A 19,424-nucleotide genomic window follows, 5' to 3' on the forward strand; every position below is an offset into this window, starting at 1 on the left:
AATCCAGATGGGATTATAGGTGTGCAATACCACACCCAAGTGATATTTTCCTGAAGAAATTACAGCCTTCTTAGGTTGGTGAGATGTGCTCATAAAATGAATACAATAAAAATGAAATAAAAATTGTAAAAACTCAAGAAATTATAGCCTTCTAAAGCAATTTTAAAATATTTTTAGAATATTTATTTTTATTTTATGTGTATGAGTGTTTTGTCTACATGTGCTAAGTGCACTTGTGCATGCAATGTCCAAGGAGGCCAGAAGAGGGCATCGGATCCCCTGGAACTGGAGTTACTGACAGTTGTTAGACACCATGTGGGTGCTGGACATCAAACCTGGATTCTCCACAAAAGCAGCAAGTGTTCTTAATTGCTGAACAATCTCTCCAGACTCATGAACAGTTTTTCATGTGTTTACTGGCTATTTGTACATTTTCTTTGGGGAAATGTTTATTCAGATTCTTTATCCATTTTTCAGTTGGATTGTCTTGCTCTTATTGAGTTGAACGAGTTCTTTATATTTTTAATCTAGGCCTTTATTGGATATTTGATTTGGAAGTATTTTCTTCCTAGCCTATGGTTGTCTTTCAATTTTTTGTTTGTTTCGAGACAAGGTTGTTGCTAGCCCAGGCTGACCTCATGCTTCTCTTGCCTCTGCCATAGGAAGCTTTGTCTTTGCAATTTCTTGTAAGTGTCCTTGGAGGCACAAGAGTTGTTTTATTTTGATGAAGTTCAATTGATATATATTTCCCCCTTTGAGTTCATGTGCTTCTGGTGTTAGATCTAAGAAGCCATTGTATAACCTAGGGTTACAGAGAATTATGATTATGGTTTCTTCTAAGAGTTAGTATTCTTTTAGCCCTTACAATTAGGTTAGATCCCTTTTGAATTAATTTTTTATTGATATGAAATAAAGGTAGAGTTTTTTTTTTTGGAGAAGTTGATCTCATCCTATCCCTACCACAACCACACAGAAAAGATATTTTACTGTTTTTTCTTTAATAGCTGTCCTTTAGGAGCTCCTAGTTTCAAAATCCAGGCCCCAAATCAAGGTAGCAGGCCTAAAATATTTCCACATGGGTAGCATTTGATACTTGTTCTTCTATCTGATTTCTTCATAACCAACTCAGCATATTGTTCAAAATGGATTGATGCAAGAATATCTGGGATCAGACTACCTAGGAGGACAAACAAAGGCTCACAGGGTGGGAGCAAGTTGTAAGAGATTGGATGCAGTACCTTCGATGAAAGGCAAGTAATTGTTACGGGCTTAATTTAGTTCAAAAGCTTTTATTGTATGTCAACTATATGCTACCAATAGCAGTGGGCAAGGAGTATTCAGTGACATGGTAAATATAACCCCGTTCTTCACTATCACAGAAGATGCAGGCGAAAACTTAATTCTGATTGGGTATTAATTTTGTACCCAGCCTCTGTGACCTGGATCCCTCCTCCTGGCACCAGGGGGCGCAGCACCATGCCTCGGCTGGGTGGTACCGCTGTCCCCACTTCCCTCCTCGCTGCGCAGCACTTCCGGTGACTGGCGGAAGCAGGGGCCGGTGGCTGCGGACGCCGGGGTCCCGAAGCATGGCGGGGGAGGGGCCGGGGGAGGTGTGCACCGATCAGGCTAGGGCGACCCTCGCCCCGGCCCCTTGAGTCAGGACTCGACAGGTGAGAAACTTGTCCTTTGGGGCCCGGCGAGCCCGGAGGCCGTCCTCGGCGGGCTCCTTCCCGCGCGACACCGGGCCCGCGACCCCCGCCCTCTTGCGAATGCTTTGCCTCGGGAGGCCCCGCCCCGGGCTCTGCTTTCCGGGGGCGCCTCCTTGGGCACGTGTACCAGCGCCCTCCTTTTCTCTTTTTGGAAGCAGTCACCTAGAGTGCAGGGACGTATGCACTTTTCCTCATGGGGAAACAGACCCAGCAAGGGGAAGAAAACTTGGTGTTACACATTGAGCGAGTGGCGGATCTAGCCCTGCGAGCTTCTTTCGGCCCCCTATTGTGTACCAGCCCCTGGGTGACGCCCAGAGAAAGTCGAGGTGACCGAAGTAGACAGGGTTACTTCCTTGTTGGGAAAATAGTTTAGGAGGGGAATCAAATGTTTACCAACACAACCATGCAACTGAACTTGTACATAAAAATTGTGACCTAACTATGAAAGGACAGGGAAAGATGCGTTCTGATGTAGATAGGGTGGTCAAGAAAGACTTCCCCAAAGAAGGTGACCCTTCAGCTAATACCTGGAAAGTTACAGCAAGGGCCCGGCAGAATGCATTTGAGAGAAATGAAGCATCCTTCAGTGGATGCCAGGGCTGGCCAGGAGCATGGCATGGACTGGGTGTTGAAGAAGGGAGTTTGCTCTGTGCCAAGCACTGTGATGGATATGTGGAAAACAGTCTGTGTGGTGGACCTAGAAAGATCACCATCTAGTGAGGGCTGTATATGTAAAAGTAAATACAGACACGTGTCAAGTGTCAAGTGCAAGAAAGGAGGAGAGTGGCTTGTATATTGGGATGTTTTTGACCAGTGATGAAGCTCATATCTGAGACGGTTATCAAAGCCAGGTGAAGAGCTTAATTTCTGTAAAGGGCCAGATAGTGTATATTTTAGGCTGTGGTCTGTCACCACTACTCCTCTCCTGGTTCCTAGGGCTAAATGGCTATAGGCAGTTTGTAAATGAAGGAGTGTAGCTGTGTTCCAGGGAAACATTCTTTCCAAAAACAGAAGCAGAGTAGCAGTTTACAGCTCTGCCACCCCCAGGTCTCAGTATGTATTTTATATCCGTATCCAGTGAATGTTGCATATATACATATATGTGTGTGTGTGTGTGTGTGTGTAATTTTTTCAAAACTTCCCTTGCTGTATTTCTATATTTTCTTTTGTGGTGCTGGGATCTGACCCAGGGCCCATTGCCCATTAGGAAAGTCTTTGCCTAAACACCATGCCTACACCCCCCCTTTGAGCCCCATTTCTCAGATGATTGGTGATATTATGTATACTTTCTTTGTTGGCCATTTGTATGTCTTTTGAGAAATGCCTTTCAAGCACTTTGTCCATTTTTAAATTGTGTTTTGTGATTTGTTGTTGAGTTCTGGTAGTTCTTTAAATGTGCTAATATTAACTTCTGACTGGCAAATAGCTCCTGTCCTCCCATGGGTTGCCTTTTACATTTACCCAGTTTTCTTTTTGTTACCTATGCTTTTGATGTTTTGTGAAAACCATTGTAAGTTCATTAAGTCCAACCATTGTCATGAAGCTTTTGTGATCCCTCTGCCTCTTGAGTTCTGGGATTAAAGGTCACCATGCCCAGCCGTCCCCTATGCTTTCTTTAGGAGGTTTTATAGTTATAGGTCTTATGCTTAATTTTTAAAAAAAAATTTATTATTTTTATTTTTTGTATGTATGCATGTATTTTCTGCATGTAGGTAAGTGCACCCATGTTGTGCAATGTCCGCGGAGGTCAGAAGAAGCTGTCAGATCCCCTGGGACTGGAGTTATGGACAGTTGTTAGCTACCATGTGGGTGCTGGGATTCGAACCTGGGTCTTCTGCAAGAACAACCAGTGTTCTTAACTGCTGAGCCATCTTTCCAGCCCTATGCTTAGTTTTCAATCAATTTTGAGTTAATTTTTGTAAATAGTTCAAGGGTCCAATTTCATTCTTTTGCAAATAAACAATTTTCCAAAAACCATGTTTTGAAGAAACTTTCCTTTCCCTATCGAATGGTCTTGGTACTATTGAATACCATTAGACTACGTATGTGAGCTTCTTAGACTTTGGATATTTGAGAAAAGCAACTAAGAGGAGGAAAGATTTATTCTGGGCCACAGTTTCAAAGGGCTCAGCCCATTGTCATGGTGGGGAGGGTGTAGCAAAGCCAGGAGACTGAGAAAAGGGAACCCAGGAAAGAGCCAGAGCAAGATATAGCTCCTAAGGAAAAGTGCCCATGTCCTTCCCCACATATTTCTCCTACCTAGGCCTGCCTCCCCACAATGCTGCCACATTATAAATCCATGAGGGATTAATCCATTGATTAGGTAAGTGTCCTGATATCTACTTGTCTCTGGAATTGCCCTTACAGACTGATCTCTTAGAGGTTTCCTAATCCAGTCATGCTAGAAGATTAATCCTGGTCTGTGAGTTTAGGCCTATCTATCTTTATGCAAGTGCTATGCTTTTTTTTTTTTTAATTGTGACTTTGTAATATGTTTTGAAATCAAGAAATATGAGTCCTCCACCTATTGTTATTTTTCCACATGATCTTAGCAATTTGGTATTCTTTGAGTTTTCATATTAGTTTTAAGATGAATTTTTCTGTTTTCACAAAAGTGCCATTGGGATTTTGATAGAGATTGTTTGAATCTTTAGATACCTTTAACAGCCTAGTAAGTGTGTGTGTGTGTGTGTGTGTATTTTTTTTTTTTTAAGACAGGGTCTTGGGGCTGGAGATGTAGTACAGTTGATAAGAATGCTTGACAAGAGTATACACAGTCCTGGTTTCAATCCCCACAACCCATAAACCAGGTAATGATCACACAAGCCTGTCTCTCCAACAGTGGAGAGGTGAAGTAGAAGGATCAGAAGTCCATGATCATCTTTGACTAAGTAGCAAGTTCAAGGCCATCCTGGGATATGTGAGATCCCAACTCAAAAACTGACAAAAATAAGATCTTACTATGTATTCTAGGCTGGCCTTGAACTTGAAGTGATCATCCTGTCTCAGCCTCCTGAGTGGTGATCATGTGTGTGTGTGTGTGTGTGTGTGTAGGGGTGTTACATGTGTGCCACCCTGTCCAGTGAATTTGAGTTTTACACTGTTCACATTTGTTGTGCTTGTAGGTTTATTCTTTGAAAATTCCTATTAGCTGAGTACACTTAGAAGGCATTCTTTCAACTTGCATCCTTCAAACCTGTTTTTAGATTTAGAAATGTCAGGATCACTTCCTAACTGTAATCTCTATAATCTTAGAAGGAGAAATGTGGCCATGTGGATTCAATAAGAAGAGAAATCTGTTTAACTTGCATATATTTATGTTTTGGTAAATTTGTTCTGTTTTCTTGACTTCTGCTTTATTTTTTCATGCAAAGATGTAATAATGGATCATCATGTTTCCACCATTAAACCTAGAAGAATCCAAAACCAGAATGTCATTCACCGTTTGGAACGCCGGCGCATCAGTTCAGGCAAGGCAGGTACCCACTGGCACCAGGTTCGCGTGTTCCACCAGAATGTCTTTCCCAACTTCACAGTTGTCAACGTTGAGAAGCCTCCTTGTTTCCTGCGTAAATTCTCGCCTGATGGACGCTACTTTATTGCTTTTTCTTCTGACCAAACATCTCTTGAAATCTATGAATACCAGGGCTGCCAGGCAGCAGAGGACCTCCTTCAGGGATATGAGGGAGAGATCCTGTCCAATGGCAATGACCAGCGGTCAGTTAGTATCCGAGGCCGGCTCTTTGAGCGCTTTTTTGTCCTGTTGCACATTACTAATGTAGCGGCCAATGGTGAGCACCTGAACCGGGAGTGTAGCCTCTTCACTGATGACTGCCGATGCGTCATCGTGGGCTCCGCTGCCTACCTCCCAGACGAACCTCACCCTCCTTTCTATGAGGTATATCGGAACAGTGAGTCAGTGACTCCCAACCCACGATCCCCTCTAGAGGACTATTCCCTTCATATCATTGACCTTCACACTGGCCGCTTATGTGACACACGTACATTCAAGTGTGATAAAGTGGTCTTGTCACACAATCAAGGGTTGTACTTATACAAAAACATCCTGGCCATATTGTCTGTGCAGCAGCAGACCATTCATGTCTTCCAGGTGACTCCTGAAGGCACTTTTATTGATGTACGGACCATCGGCCGCTTCTGCTATGAGGATGACCTGCTCACTGTGTCAGCCGTTTTCCCTGAGGTGCAGCGGGACAGCCAGACAGGCATGGCCAATCCCTTTAGGGACCCTTTCATCAACTCCCTGAAACACCGGTTGCTGGTGTACCTCTGGCGCCGTGCAGAGCAGGATGGTAGTGCGATGGCCAAGAGGCGCTTCTTCCAGTACTTTGACCAACTACGGCAGCTGCGCATGTGGAAGATGCAGCTTCTGGATGAAAACCATCTGTTTATCAAGTATACCAGTGAGGACGTAGTGACGCTGAGGGTCACAGATCCATCTCAGGTATGGGGTAAGCTCTCCTACCTGTATGCCACTGGTCTCCTGGACAGAATGGAAAGGTTATTCTGCCTATAGCCAATCCTTCAGGAGTACACATCTTATGTAGTGTGGATTTTTGCTATTCTTGAGTTCAAACTTAAAGGCAGTTCCATTTTCGTCTGGTCACATGTATTGATCTGGACAAATGCAGGGTAAATGTCAAGCTAGTGCCTTGTAGATAATTAACTCTGTGGTTAATTCTTCTGCAGAACGATTTCAGTACCTTTCAGACAAAAGCCCAAATGCTGTAAGGTCAAGGTTCGGACCACATATGTATAATTGTACCTTGATTTTATAAGGTTGTGCTTATTGATCCAAACAGGCTACTTTGGTTCTCGCAGTGAGAATAAGCATGCCATGCAAAAATGGAAATCCTTTAGGGCTTAGTGGTAGAGAGCTTACCTAGTGCACGAGGCTATGGGGCCCATCCCCAGGACTAAAAAAAAAAAAATCCAAAAATCTGAATCACAGCCAGGTATGGTGGTGCACACCTGTTATGCTAATAGTTCTAGCACTTAGGAGCCTGAGGCAAGAGATTCTGAGTTGGAGGCCAACTTAGGCTGCATAGTGGGTTCCAGATCATTCAGGGCTGTGAGACCTTATCTCAAAAACCAGAGGAGGATAGTTGGTGGTGGATGGGGAGGAGCCCAGACACTTCTAAGACTAGAATTAAAGCACCACGTGGAAATTCATGGTACCCTGGATGTTTGTCTTTGAAAAGCCTACCACTTCAGTTTTGTCTAAGCAAGAGGCCTTTTTGTACATTTGGCTCCCTTGCCCTGAGTCAGTTCTGTTTGGGAAGTTCAGAACAGCCAGGCAAATAGTAAAACCATAAAGGCAGCTGACTCCAGTATCTCTCTTTGACCTGCATCTGACTACCATTAAGAAATACTGTTCAGGATTGGGGAGATGGTGCAGTCGTTAAAGTGCTTGTCTTGCAAGCAGAAGAATTTGAATCCCCAAAACCCACATAAATATTGGGTGTATTTGGTGGCTTGCTTGTAAATCTCAGCACTCAGAAGGCGGAAACAATCCCAGGAGCAAGCTGTCTAGCCAGACTAGCCATATCAGTGAGCTCTGGGCTCAATTGAGAGACCTTGCCTCAATGACTAGGATGGAGAGCGACTGAAAAGACTCACATCCACCTTGGGCCCTCACTTACATTCTCATACATGTGTACACACACATACACTACACATATGAGAAAAACATAAAAAGAGATATTGTAGATACTGTGCAGGCATCATTCTAAGCTCTTAACCTGTAGTAAAATATCTTCCAACAGTTTTTTTACCCCTGAATCAGCTTTTGCTTTCTAAAATCGGGGGACGGGGTTGCCAAAACTAAGATTTTATGTTTTAAATTCTTTTTCTTCCCTGTTGTTAATGATAAATGGGTGGCACTGAACCATCACAGATGAACATCAAGTTCATCTTATGTGTATGGGACATGGGCAGTAGAGTCCTTAACTTTTGTCCTTTCCTGTCCTTAATTTTCCAGCCTTCCCTTTAGGGAAGTGTGTAATTTACCTTTTAGGTAAATGTGTAATTTATATTCACATAATTATGAAAGATCCTGCTAAAACCCTGATATGATCGAAGTGATGTCCAAGTCTATAGAAAGGACACGAGCCTGTCTTTTATTTAGGTTTGAGATATAATTACCTTTCTATTTGGGAAGAAATAAGTTGTCTGTGATCACTGTGTTGAGTTTTCCCTTTGCTAAAAGGTGACCTATTTTTTTGTGGTAGTTATATTCAGTTGTAGCTAGAAATGCTGTTGGGGCCATGACCTCTGTTCGTGGAATCTGAAAATCTAAACCTAGTCTCTGTACCCCAAATGTTGCCCTCTCCTCGTCCAGTTTAATTTGATAGGTTCCAATAAGGTTAATGAGTAAAAAGTGCATCCATACACAAAGCCTTGTAATATTGCGGGTATTATTCTCAGGTTGCTCTCCAGCCTCTTTAATTTACAGCCAAATTTAATTTCCAGGTGACTGCAAAGCCATGTAAGGGGAGCTCTGGGAAGGACTAATTACTAGTAAAACAGGTGGGCCAAATGGCTCCAGAGATGCGTAATGGAGATTTAGACTCAATCAGAGGAGGGTAAAACACTAATCCTCGTGTTCTGAAGACTTAGAATTGTGCTGGTAGCTTGCAGACTAGTTCACACTGCTACATTCACGGAGACAAAAACTCAAGGTCCCTGGATCTTCCTGTCACTCAGGGCAGAGCACTGGATGTGTAAAGGAAGACCCAGGGGCCCATTCAGAAGATGTAGTAACTCTGCCACCTATGGCATTTGAATGCTAGGTTCCCCCTCTGATCTTAATTGCTACAAATCTCACATGTGCCTTACAAATGCTCTTGGCTGAAAGAACATTCATGAAGAAAGAAATGGAAAGTGCCTCTCGGATTTTTCATTTGTTCACCCGCAGTATCCTGCGTGGATACAACTTGCCTGGGCAGTTTTAGTACACAATGTACTTAAGGCGTCTCTCTGCATGCTAGAAATATTAAGAGGGAAAAATAAATGCCCCTAAATTGAACTTTCAACTATATACACACAAGAGAAAATCATTTGCCAACAGGCAGCCCCAGGCTGCAAATCACTTTCTCAGCAGGAAAGAAAATTAAATCTGGCATTTTAAAAATGTGGTTTGTTTTTTTAATCGAGGGGTGGGTTGGGAACAAATAGGGAATAAACACTTGGAAGGAAAAGTATTGAATTTGCACAGTTTGAAAAGAAAGATTGAAAACCTTTTTATACATACATGCTGGCTAGCTACATAATTCTAGCAGCATGGCTGCAGAATCTGGTGGCATTGAGGCTCTAGATTAATAGAACCACTGCTGCTTCCTCCAGAACCTCTGGAGCTGTATCTCCACTGTAGTGCCAAGGCTGAAGCCCTTGCTTGGATTGTTGGATGGTTTGAATTTTCAGTCAAGTGATACGTTCCCTTGACATGGTGTCCCATAGCTCGCTTTCTTCCTCTGCAGGCCTCGTTCTTTGTGGTGTACAATATGGTGACAACTGAGGTGATTGCCGTGTTTGAGAACACGTCAGATGAGCTTTTGGAACTCTTTGAGAACTTCTGTGATCTCTTCCGTAATGCTACCCTGCATAGTGAAGTCCAGTTTCCCTGCTCAGCTTCCAGCAACAATTTTGCAAGACAGATCCAGCGCCGGTAAGCAGTTCCACCAGGTTTCCTAAGCTTAACTTTTCTATAGGTTGGAGATAGGTGGGTAGCCATTTGCTCTAGGACACATTGTATTCTGTTTGTCCACTGGGCTTGGTTAGGTCTGTCTGCCAACCTCTGGGTTATCCTGAATGTTTCCTGTCCTTCAGCACCTGTGTAATTACTTGTGCATTTTCTGACTCCTGCCTAGACCATATGTGAACTGCAGAAAGATAGAGACTGTGTCTGTTTATTGCTGTGTCCTCAGTGGTACACTGTCAAGCCCTTAAATATTTGTTGATTGAATGATTAAGGAAATCATTTTGGAACTTGTGGTTAAAAATGGTACATCAGACGAAGGACTAGAGGTCTGAACCATAAGAACAGAGGAGACAGAAGCCAGAGATAATATCTTAGTTTCTTTTCCATTGCTGTGAGAAAAACACTGACCAAAACCAACTTTGTGAGGAAAGGGCTTATTATTTTATTTTACATTTTTCAGGTCACAGTTCAGCACTGAGGGAAGTCAGGGCAGGAAATCTGGAGGCAGGATCTGAAGCACAGATCATGGAGGAATTCTGCTTATTGGCTTACTCCTCTCTGTGCTCAGTCTACCTTCTTGGTTTTTTTTTTTTCATTTTTTTGACTAGTCCCAACCCTCCTGGAATTCACTATGTGGACCAGGATGGCCTAGATCTGCCTGCCTCTGCCTCCCGAGGGCTAGGATTATAGGTGCACGCACCACACCCAGCTTTCAGTCTGTTTTCTTATACAACACAGGGCCAGGGTTGGCATTGCCCACAGTGGACTGGGCCCTCCCACATTAATCAGCAATCAAGAATATGTCTCATAGACATGGCCACAGGTCAGTCCAATGGAGGCAGTTTCTCAGCTGAGGCTCCCTCTACCCAAGTGTGTCAAGTTGACAACTGAAGATATCCAGCACAGATATTAACAAACTTTTGGAAATTGAAAACCCATAGATGAGTAATAATTAACTTGCTATACCTCAGGGAACAAAGGCTTAAGGCACCAGAGTTTACTCATCAAGAAATAAGCCTGATTTCCACCAGATATTGCTTCAAAAAGTCAGAAAGTTAAAGGCTCTGTATACCTCTGGGGTACAGCTGAAATAACAAAACTTGGTGACATTCTAGTAGTATGTCAGTCAGGTCCCTGAGATCCCTTCCCTATACCTGTAACCTAGATCCAGACCCTATAACCAAGTGAATGGTAATCCCGTCTCTTCATGAAGGACTGGAATTTTATTCCCCTGATGAACTGAATAAGAGAGGTTCTTGTCTCAGGTTCTTGAGGCAGAGCCAAGAATAGAGTGAGACATACCATGCTAAACACAGGAATCGGGCTGGAGAGGTGGCACACAGGTTAAGAGCACTAGCTGTGCTTGCAGAGGACATGGGTTCGTTTCCCTGCACATGGTGGCTAACAACCATCTTTAACTCCAGTTCCAGGGGATCTGATGCCCTCTTCTGACCTCCATGGGCATTGCAGGAAACAAGGATGCAGGCAGTACACCCTTACACATAAAAATAAAGGCCGGGCATGGTGGCTCCCACCTTTGATCCCAGCACTTGGGAGGCAGAGGCAGGCAGATCTGTGAGTTCAAGGCCAACCTGGTCTACATAGCAAGTTCCAGGCCAGCTGTGGCTACGGGGAGACCCTATCTCAAAAAGACCAAAATAAATAAATACATAAAATAATAAATTTTAAAAAATACTTTAAAAAAACAGGAATTAAGTGAAAGTTGGCATTCAAGGTTAAGATTCCAATTGCCCCTCCCAGATACCGCATCCAGACTTATCTGTTCCAGGCAGATGAGAGACTTTTTCTTTAGGGAAACTGACCAACACGAAGAGGAGAGTTTTAAATATTGACAACTAGAATTCCTTCACAAAATAGGTCACCTTGAATTGGTACAAACTAATTAGCAAGGTCCTCTTATGAACCAGAATATCTAAGAACCATCTTGTACCTTAGTATGACAGGAACAGTTCCTTTGTACTGAATGCCCAATCCAAACCCAGTCTGGTCAGGCAAGTCCATACCAGCTTTCATACCTAAATTGTTCTAACCTTATCCAGGTATGGAAAATATCTGCTTTAGGTCCCGAGATAGGTCAGACCACATTGAGTGGATGAATCAGAACAAGCATTACTGCTTCTGGGAAAATGAAAAAACAGATAATGCAGTAGCACCATATTTATCTAAAAGGGCAGTTCTGGACTGTACATAAAGGTACTGATGTTCTGACGACTCATTTGCCTTTGCCCTCTCTGGTACATATCTTTTGCCTTAGCAGCATAATTTTTTTCTTTTTGATCTTTGAGACAGGGTCTTGCAGTGTAGCCCAGGCTGACCTTGTACCCATGGCAATTCTCCTGCTTCAGTCTGCCTAGTGCTAGGATTACAAATGTGGGTCCCCCTCACCCCCTTTTTAGTGTCAGTACTGGGAATTGAACCTAGGAATTTTCTTTCCAAATTAGCTTTTAAATTAAACAGTTTTCCTAGTTTGCTTTCTGTTGCTGTGATAAACACCATGACTAAAAGCAACTTTGGGAGGAAAGGGTTTACTTCAGTTTACAGATCACAGCCTATCACTCAGGGAACTCAGGGCGGAACTGAAGGCAGAAACCATGGAGGAAAGCTACTTGCTGGCTTACTCTCCAGCATGTTCTAGCAAGATTTTTAAATACAGCCCAGGACTACCAGCCCTGGGACTAGTTCTTCCCACAGTGGGCTGGACCTTCCTATATCAACCATTACTTAAGACAATTTCCCACAAACATGGCCACAGGCCAATCTGGGAAATCCCTTCCTCTTCCCAGGTGACCCTAGTTTGTGTCAAGTTGACAATACATACTAACCAGTGCAGTGGGTATACTTAGTGTTCTAGTTTGTTCTTCATTGCTGTGACAAAATACCCTGACCAATACCAACTTGGGGAGGAAAGAGTTTATTCAGCTTACATCTCCCAGGTCACAGCTCATCAGGGAGCCCAAGGTAGGAACTCAGGGCAGGAACCTGGAAGCAGGAGCTGGAGCACAGGCCTTGGAGGAATGCTGCTTACTGGCTTGCTCAGCCTGCTTTCTTATGCAACACAGGCCCACCTGCCTAGGGTGCCCTCCCACATCACACAACAATCAAGAAGATGCCTCACAGACATGGCCATAGGTCACTTCAATGGAGGCAGTTCCCCAGTCGAGGCTCTTTCAACCCAGGTGTGTCAAGTTGACACTAAAGCTCTCCAGCACACTCAGTCAAAACATCAAAGAAGCAAGCACCATGAGGTCAGGGCTTTTGTCTTATGTTCATTGCCACATCCACAACATCACACGAGAGGAGCTCAGAGATAGCTATTGAAAGAATTAAGCGGGGGCTAGAGAGATAGCTCAGCGGTTAGGAACACTGACTGTTGTTGCAGAAGACATGGGTTCGAGTCCCAGCACCCACATGGTAGCTAAGAACAGTCTGTAGCTCCAGTCCCAGGGGATCTGACAGTCTCTGCTGTCCTCCATGGGCATTGCACAACACAGGTGCACTTACCTACATGCAGGCAACACACGCATACACATAAAATAATAAATAATTTTTTTGTTGTTGTTTTTTTTGAGACAAGGTCTCCCTGTAGCTGCAGCTGGCCTGGATTTGCTAATGGGGACCAGGCTGGCCTCGAACTCATAGAGATCTACCTGCCTCTGCCTCCCGAGTGCTGGGATTAAAGGCGTGTGCCATCACACCCAGCTTAAAATACTTTTTTTTTTTTAAAAAGAAAGAATGAAGTGATCCAGGAATTAGAGGAAACTTCTGGAAGTGAGCAGAACTTCAGGAAGCCTCAGAAGGAGAAAATACAAGTGACAAGAAAGTTGTATTTTCTGCTCATTGATCTTAAAAAAAAAATTGTTTCATACCACTAAAGATTTTGAAAGATTATAAATGCCCTTATACATCTCATCACAGTAGTATCTCTTAAGAGCATATTTTGCTGACTGCCCTATTGTATTTTGCTTCATTGAAAATGTAATTTTCAATGTAAATTGCAATTCCTTTTTATTTCTTGTGAACACATGGCTCTAAATACAAAATTTTATGATAATCTACTGGTATAAACAAATGGTTAGCTTATGAGTTAGAATAAAGCAAGCAAACAAAATGGTCTTGAATAATCATGAATGATTTAAGAATAGCGTTTATCTTGAAGAGACTAAAACAAACTAGAAGAGAAAGAGTAGAAACAGGAATGCACTCACTAAAGCATTGAAGTCATAAACACCAGCATTCCTAGGACAGGAGAACTCTTGGAAACTTAAATTGTTAGATGCAGCTGAAGAACTCTCCAAGAAAATAAAATGAAAAGATAAGGGAAACAGAGCAACAACTAAAGAAAAAACTAGAGGATTTTCCCAAGAGTTTCCATATGTGGCTAGTGCCAGGAGACTTGGAGCAGTGAGGGGAAGAAACAGTAGGAGCACATTTTAGTCCTGAAGGACATGACTCCAGATTGTTGGGACTGGTGTGGCCTGGCTCATTAGAGCCAGCTGTTAAACTTTCAGGAATTTTCACAAGCTTATCATTAAACATAGCCATTATTAAAATTTAATTACTTCCTAATTATTTTCTTATTATACCTTTATTTGTGCTTTTGAGTTATTTTTTATCTGTTTGGTAGAAGCATTACATTAATGATGTGCTGTGGCTCATCTCACTATTTAATGATGTCACATTGGTACCTTGAAATTGGCCACAGCAGGAAACTTTACACCACAGAAATTGACAGGTGCTATAAATCATGTCACCTTACCCCAAGAAAAAATCATAAGTTTTACCAGCATTCTGCTGAATCAATCAAGTCCCTATAGCCAGTGAGATACTCACAGTAAGGCATAGCATCATGAACTTTGGAATGTTGGCGATAAAGATAAATTATAAAAACTTTTAGAAAGAACATATGTTTCACATGTAAAAAAAAGTTACTAGAATGGTATCGGACTTGTCAACAACAATGTTGAAAGCTTAAAGACATTAAAATCTTGCCTTCAAAAATTCTAGAGAAAGGGGATTCCAAGAACTTGGGAATTAGCTCAGCGATAGAGTACTTGCCTTGTACTCAGCAGATTCTGGGTTCAATTCCTAGAACCTCCTCTCCCCTCCCTAAAAAGTAATTTCTTTCTTTTTCTTTTATTTTTTTGAGACAAGATCTTAACATGTAGTCCAGGCTGATTTTGAACTCAGTCCTCCTGCTTCGGTCTCCTGAGTGCTGGGACTATAATTGTTAACCACATCTGGTCAAAAGGTGATTTCTGATCTAGAATTCTAAATCCAAATAGAATAGCACAAAGATATTTTTAGATCTGTGCAGCTCAAAAAAAAAAAAAAAGTCACCTTTTATGTATCTTCTTTTGAGGAAGCCTCAGGAAAATAAACTCCTTCAGCAAGCCACAAAGGAATGATTTGCAGGCAGTGGAAAGAGGCAAAGGGAAGTAACAGGAGCACAGTTCACAAGTCAGACCAGAAGGAGGCAGGAAGATAGAGAATTCCAGGAGGGGAAAGTTCCAGGAGAAAACAAACTGGCAGTGTCTGGTGGGCCTGAGTGTATGAAGTATCATCACTTCTGTTCTAGTAGGGTTGTCAGTGCTGTGTGAGCAGAGCTTTAGAAGGAGACCAGGGAGCAACCCCCAGCATATCAGGAAGACGAATACTCTAAGTAAACCTAAAGGCTAGAGATGTTTCTGAGTGCTTTGAAGGACATCAGGAGGGCAGGTTAACTGGATTGGAGTGAGTGAGGGACAATAGTTGGAGATGGTGTCAGAGACCAGTTCTATGGGCCAGGTACAAGTGACCATTTCGCAGTTTTGGCTTTAACTATAGATGAGCTAGATGGGGTAGTGTTGAAATAAAGGAAGGGCAAATGATGCTGTTTTTGTTCCTCTCTGTCTCCCTTTCCCTCTCCCTCTCTCTCTCCCTCCTTCTCTGTCTCCCTGTCTGTCTCCTTCTCTTCTCTGCTTCTGTCTTCTGGGGGATTGAACCTAGAGCCTTGGGTATTCTAGGCAAGTGCTGTATCACTGAGCTATCTTCTTTTTAAGATTGGGTCTCACCAAGTTACCCAAGCTGGCCTAGATTTTATTCTGTGGTCCAGGCAGGCCTTGAACTTTCAGCCTTCGTACCTCAGCTTCCCAAATAGCTGTGATTATAGGCCTCTGTTGCTAAGCCAGACAATTTTCCTTATTTATAAGTGAGAAGTAAAACTGGCATGTTTGTGTGTTGATGGAGCTGATAGTTTAGAGAAGGGGAAACTTTAGGAACATGGAGGAAGAATTGCTTAAGTAGGTGAGAGGAGATGAGGTCTAACGCACAAGTAGGGAGATTGGAGAGTTAATTAGGGACAGATGTTGGGCAGGTCTGCAGGATGTTCATGGTCATGAAACTAAAGTGGACATTGCTATTTGCTTTTCTTTGCCACAGAAAAAGATGAGTAGACACAGGCATCAAATGAGCAGAGTTGAGCTCAATGGAGTCCTCCTGTGAAGCAGACTGTAGGCAGTGGAACCATTTTTATAACTGACTGTGGATCTAAGCTGGCTAAAGAAAGAGAGGGTAGACTAGTATGTGAGATTAAAAAAAAAAAAAAAAAAGTTGGTAGTTAGTGGACTGTAAGTCTCCTGGGGGTGAAGGATTGCCGAAGTTGGGATTAACAGAAAGAAGGAATTGGAGAAATAGGGAAGAGGATGATTGGAGAATTTGATGGCCCATCTGAAATTACAGTGTGGTTGTTGGGTGAGGGTGAGGCCATGAGAATGTAGAGTTGAAGCTGAGAGGAAGTCAGGGAACTAAGAGGTCAGTTAGAAGGATCATTACTGAGAATTGAAATCACCTAGAATTAGGAGATGTTAGTTGGACAGAGTGACACTGAGTCAAGAGTTCAAGTGCTGAAGATGCTAGAGGGAATGGCTGTTTGGAGAGCTTGGAAAATGAAGGGTGGGTGTTAGTGAGGAATAGTAACTGCTTCCACCTATAGATTCTACAGATTGTCCTAGGTGCTTTAATTTGTGGTCATCACAAAGCCATGAGTCAGCTCCCATCATGTTACTGTCAGAGATGTCAGAGCCCAAGATACAGCTCCATCTGCTACCTATAAGGACCTCCCTTAGGTACAGCCAGATCCTTGACTTGGCTACAGAAAAGAATTTCACAATGAGCCCAGGATGCATCAGAGTTAGAGTTTATTAAAAAACATTTTTAACAGATTTAAGAACAAGCAAGACACTTGAGGAAAGAGACATACTCAAGTGGGTATGGACTTCTCAAGGGGGGAGGGGGGTTGTGATTAAATGTCCTTGTAGAAGCCATAGTTACCATTTCTGAGTTGTATCTAAAAGGGTTGCTAAGGAACATTTTCTTTTTTGGCAGATGAAATCATAGGGTGGTTCCTGATGGGCGTTGGATTAGGATTACAGCTGATAAGGTAAAGCCCTAGGTCACAAAAGTTCCAAGAGAAGTTAAGATTTTTTAAAAATTTAATTATTATTCCTGTATGTGTGTGATGTGTATGTGAGTGCAGGTGTGCCCCTGCCATGGCACACATGAGAGGTCAGAGGACAACTTGCAGAATTGGCTCTCTCCTTCCACTGTGGGCTCTGTTAATTGAACTCAGGTCATCAGACTTGCATAACAAGCACTTTCACCTGCTGAACCATCTTGCTGGCCCAAAATACTCTTTTTTTTTTTTAAGGAATTTATTGAGAATTTCATACATGCATATAAGGTGTTTGATCAAATCCACACCTATTCCCTCCCCTCCAACACCTCCCATATCTCCCTGTCACTTTTTTCTGATAACTACAAGTACTGGTTCTTTTTTCTTTTTTTTTTTTTAAAATGGGGCTTTTTGCTATGTTAGAGTAGCAAATAGCAAGATATTCCTTTTTTAAGTAAACAAAAATTTTATCTTGTTTGTGAGATTCCCAGAAAAAAGCTGGGAAAAAAATAAGGCCATTCTTGAGGACATACAGGCTTAGGCCTTAAATATTGCTATCTTAACATTCTTATTTGAAAACAGCATATTAAAAGGAATATTGTTTCTATGTCAGCAGCCTTCACAGCAAATAAGGTGCTGGAATTAAATTTTTTTTCTTTATTCTTGAATTTCATACATGTATGCACTGAAGTATAGTCCATCTACTCCACCCCCATTTCCTCCCTCCAGTTTCCACCATAGCCCCCTCAACAGGACCCCTCACAACTTAATGTATTTTGTTTGTTTCTATAACCCACTAAGTCCAGTTAGTGCTGCCCATATATACATGGGTGTTGGGCCTTCCATTGGAGCATGGGAAACCTACCAGTGCTCAAAGAGTGATTCTCCCTCCCCAGCAACTGTCAACTTCAATAGCTCTTCAGTAAGGGGTGGGCCCAGGAATTTTTGATTCTTAGCCAGCGAGAGGCTTCAATCAGACTTGTTTCGCTTCCCTAGTTCCCCTGAAATGTCCCTGTTTTTCTGTTGTGCCTCATTGCCAGACAGGCTTGGAATGTAGCTTATGAGATGGTACACAATCTTTGTTGCAAACCAAGGAGCTCAAGACTTTTGATTCCAGCTGCAAAAAAAACAGCAACAAAAAAATAAGCTGTTTGACCCAAGGTTTAATTTGTTGTGTTTTGAATTAGGGTGTCATGTAGCCCATGCTGGCCACTTGCTATGTAGCAGAGGATGGCCTTGAGTGCCTGGTCTTGTTACCTCTGTGTCTTAGGTGCTAGGATTATAAGTATATGGGCCATGCTGGGTTTCAAGGTTTACTTTCCTGATTGACACTGAGGTTGTGGAAATGAAGATGTAATGAGAAAGCAGTGTTGCTGGTGTGGCTTTCCCCTTAAGGAATGGGACATGCTCATGTCCATCTGGCACCACAGAAGGGCAGGGAAGACAGAAACAAACCCATCTCATCCAGCTCCCTGGTCATATCAGAGTTAGAAATATTCTATTCTTTTATTGCATTAGTTTCAGAATTAAGATGTTGAATCATATTTTCTCCCTGGATTGAAAAGTTTATTTCTCCCTCATTGTTTGAAAACCAAATAATATGCTTTGATACAAAGATTTAAAAACATATGTACTATAGACAGTTGATATTATTTCTAAGAAACTAGGAAAATGAAAAGTATGTGTGAATCCAAAATGTCATTTAAACAGACAAAACAACATTTTAATGTATTTCTGCTGGTCTTTTTTTCAAGATGTAACTTTTTATTTCCTTTGTATTTTTTTATTACTATTCCAAAGAGAGGCAATTTTTAACACATTTTTCTAGAAATCATTTGAAGCAGGTTACATAGAAGTATCTATACAATGAGGTTTAAGGGGTGGGGGGAATAGGAATAAGAAATCAAAGACCAAAGGATTTGCTACCATGGGGTTAACTTTGGTGGAGTAATGACGGCTTCCATTAATTCTGTCCTTTTTTTTTTTTTTTGGACTTTCTCTGGGCTTGCTAACAGAGCATAGGGTGAGGGTTTATTTACAGAAGAGTGCCCCCTCCCCCATTTACAGCTTCGCTGGAAAGTCCACACTCAAATATAGATCCTGTGACTTCCCGACTTTACTGTAGGCAGTATTGTAGCCTATTCTCTTCCCTTGTCATTATGAAAAACCTCTTCCCTGTTACCATATAATTTTTGAAGTTATAGCTCTCCATTAAGTTTTTAGTTTTTCTTTTAACTTTTTCAGTTTCTTAGACAATGCAGTATTGAAGGCACACAAAGCTTTGTCTACATGTAGAGAGTCTCCATTAGATAAAGAATAGAAGTATAAGCCAGACCTGGTTGCTCATACCTGTAGTCCCAGCACTAGGGAGGAAAGACAGATGGATCACTGTGAGTTCAAGGCTAGTTTGGGTTATATATCAAGACCCTCAAAAAGAAAGAAAAAACAAAAAGAAAAAAGAATTGGGAGTATTGCTCAGTGGTAGAGTACTTGCTTAACAGGCCTGGGGTTGGTCCCTAGTACTATATATATATCTATCTATATA

The 19,424-nt window shown here is 42.2% G+C and overlaps 1 protein-coding gene across 1 annotated transcript in view; it reads left to right on the top strand.

The window, feature by feature from the left end:
* Positions 1 to 1,529: 1,529 nt before the first annotated feature.
* Positions 1,530 to 19,424, top strand: part of Det1 (DET1 partner of COP1 E3 ubiquitin ligase) — a 22,727-nt gene continuing 4,832 nt past the window's right edge. Inside the window, exons 1-3 of the mRNA XM_008852844.3 lie at positions 1,530 to 1,670; positions 5,084 to 6,174; positions 9,209 to 9,396. Of these exons, the coding sequence (XP_008851066.1) occupies positions 5,092 to 6,174; positions 9,209 to 9,396 (1,271 nt within the window). The 5' untranslated portion in view covers positions 1,530 to 1,670; positions 5,084 to 5,091. The remainder of the gene's footprint in view (positions 1,671 to 5,083; positions 6,175 to 9,208; positions 9,397 to 19,424) is intronic.

This window comes from Nannospalax galili, unplaced genomic scaffold, assembly GCF_000622305.1.
Source record: "Nannospalax galili isolate Female #2095 unplaced genomic scaffold, S.galili_v1.0 scaffold185, whole genome shotgun sequence".
Taxonomy (NCBI): domain Eukaryota; kingdom Metazoa; phylum Chordata; class Mammalia; order Rodentia; family Spalacidae; genus Nannospalax; species Nannospalax galili.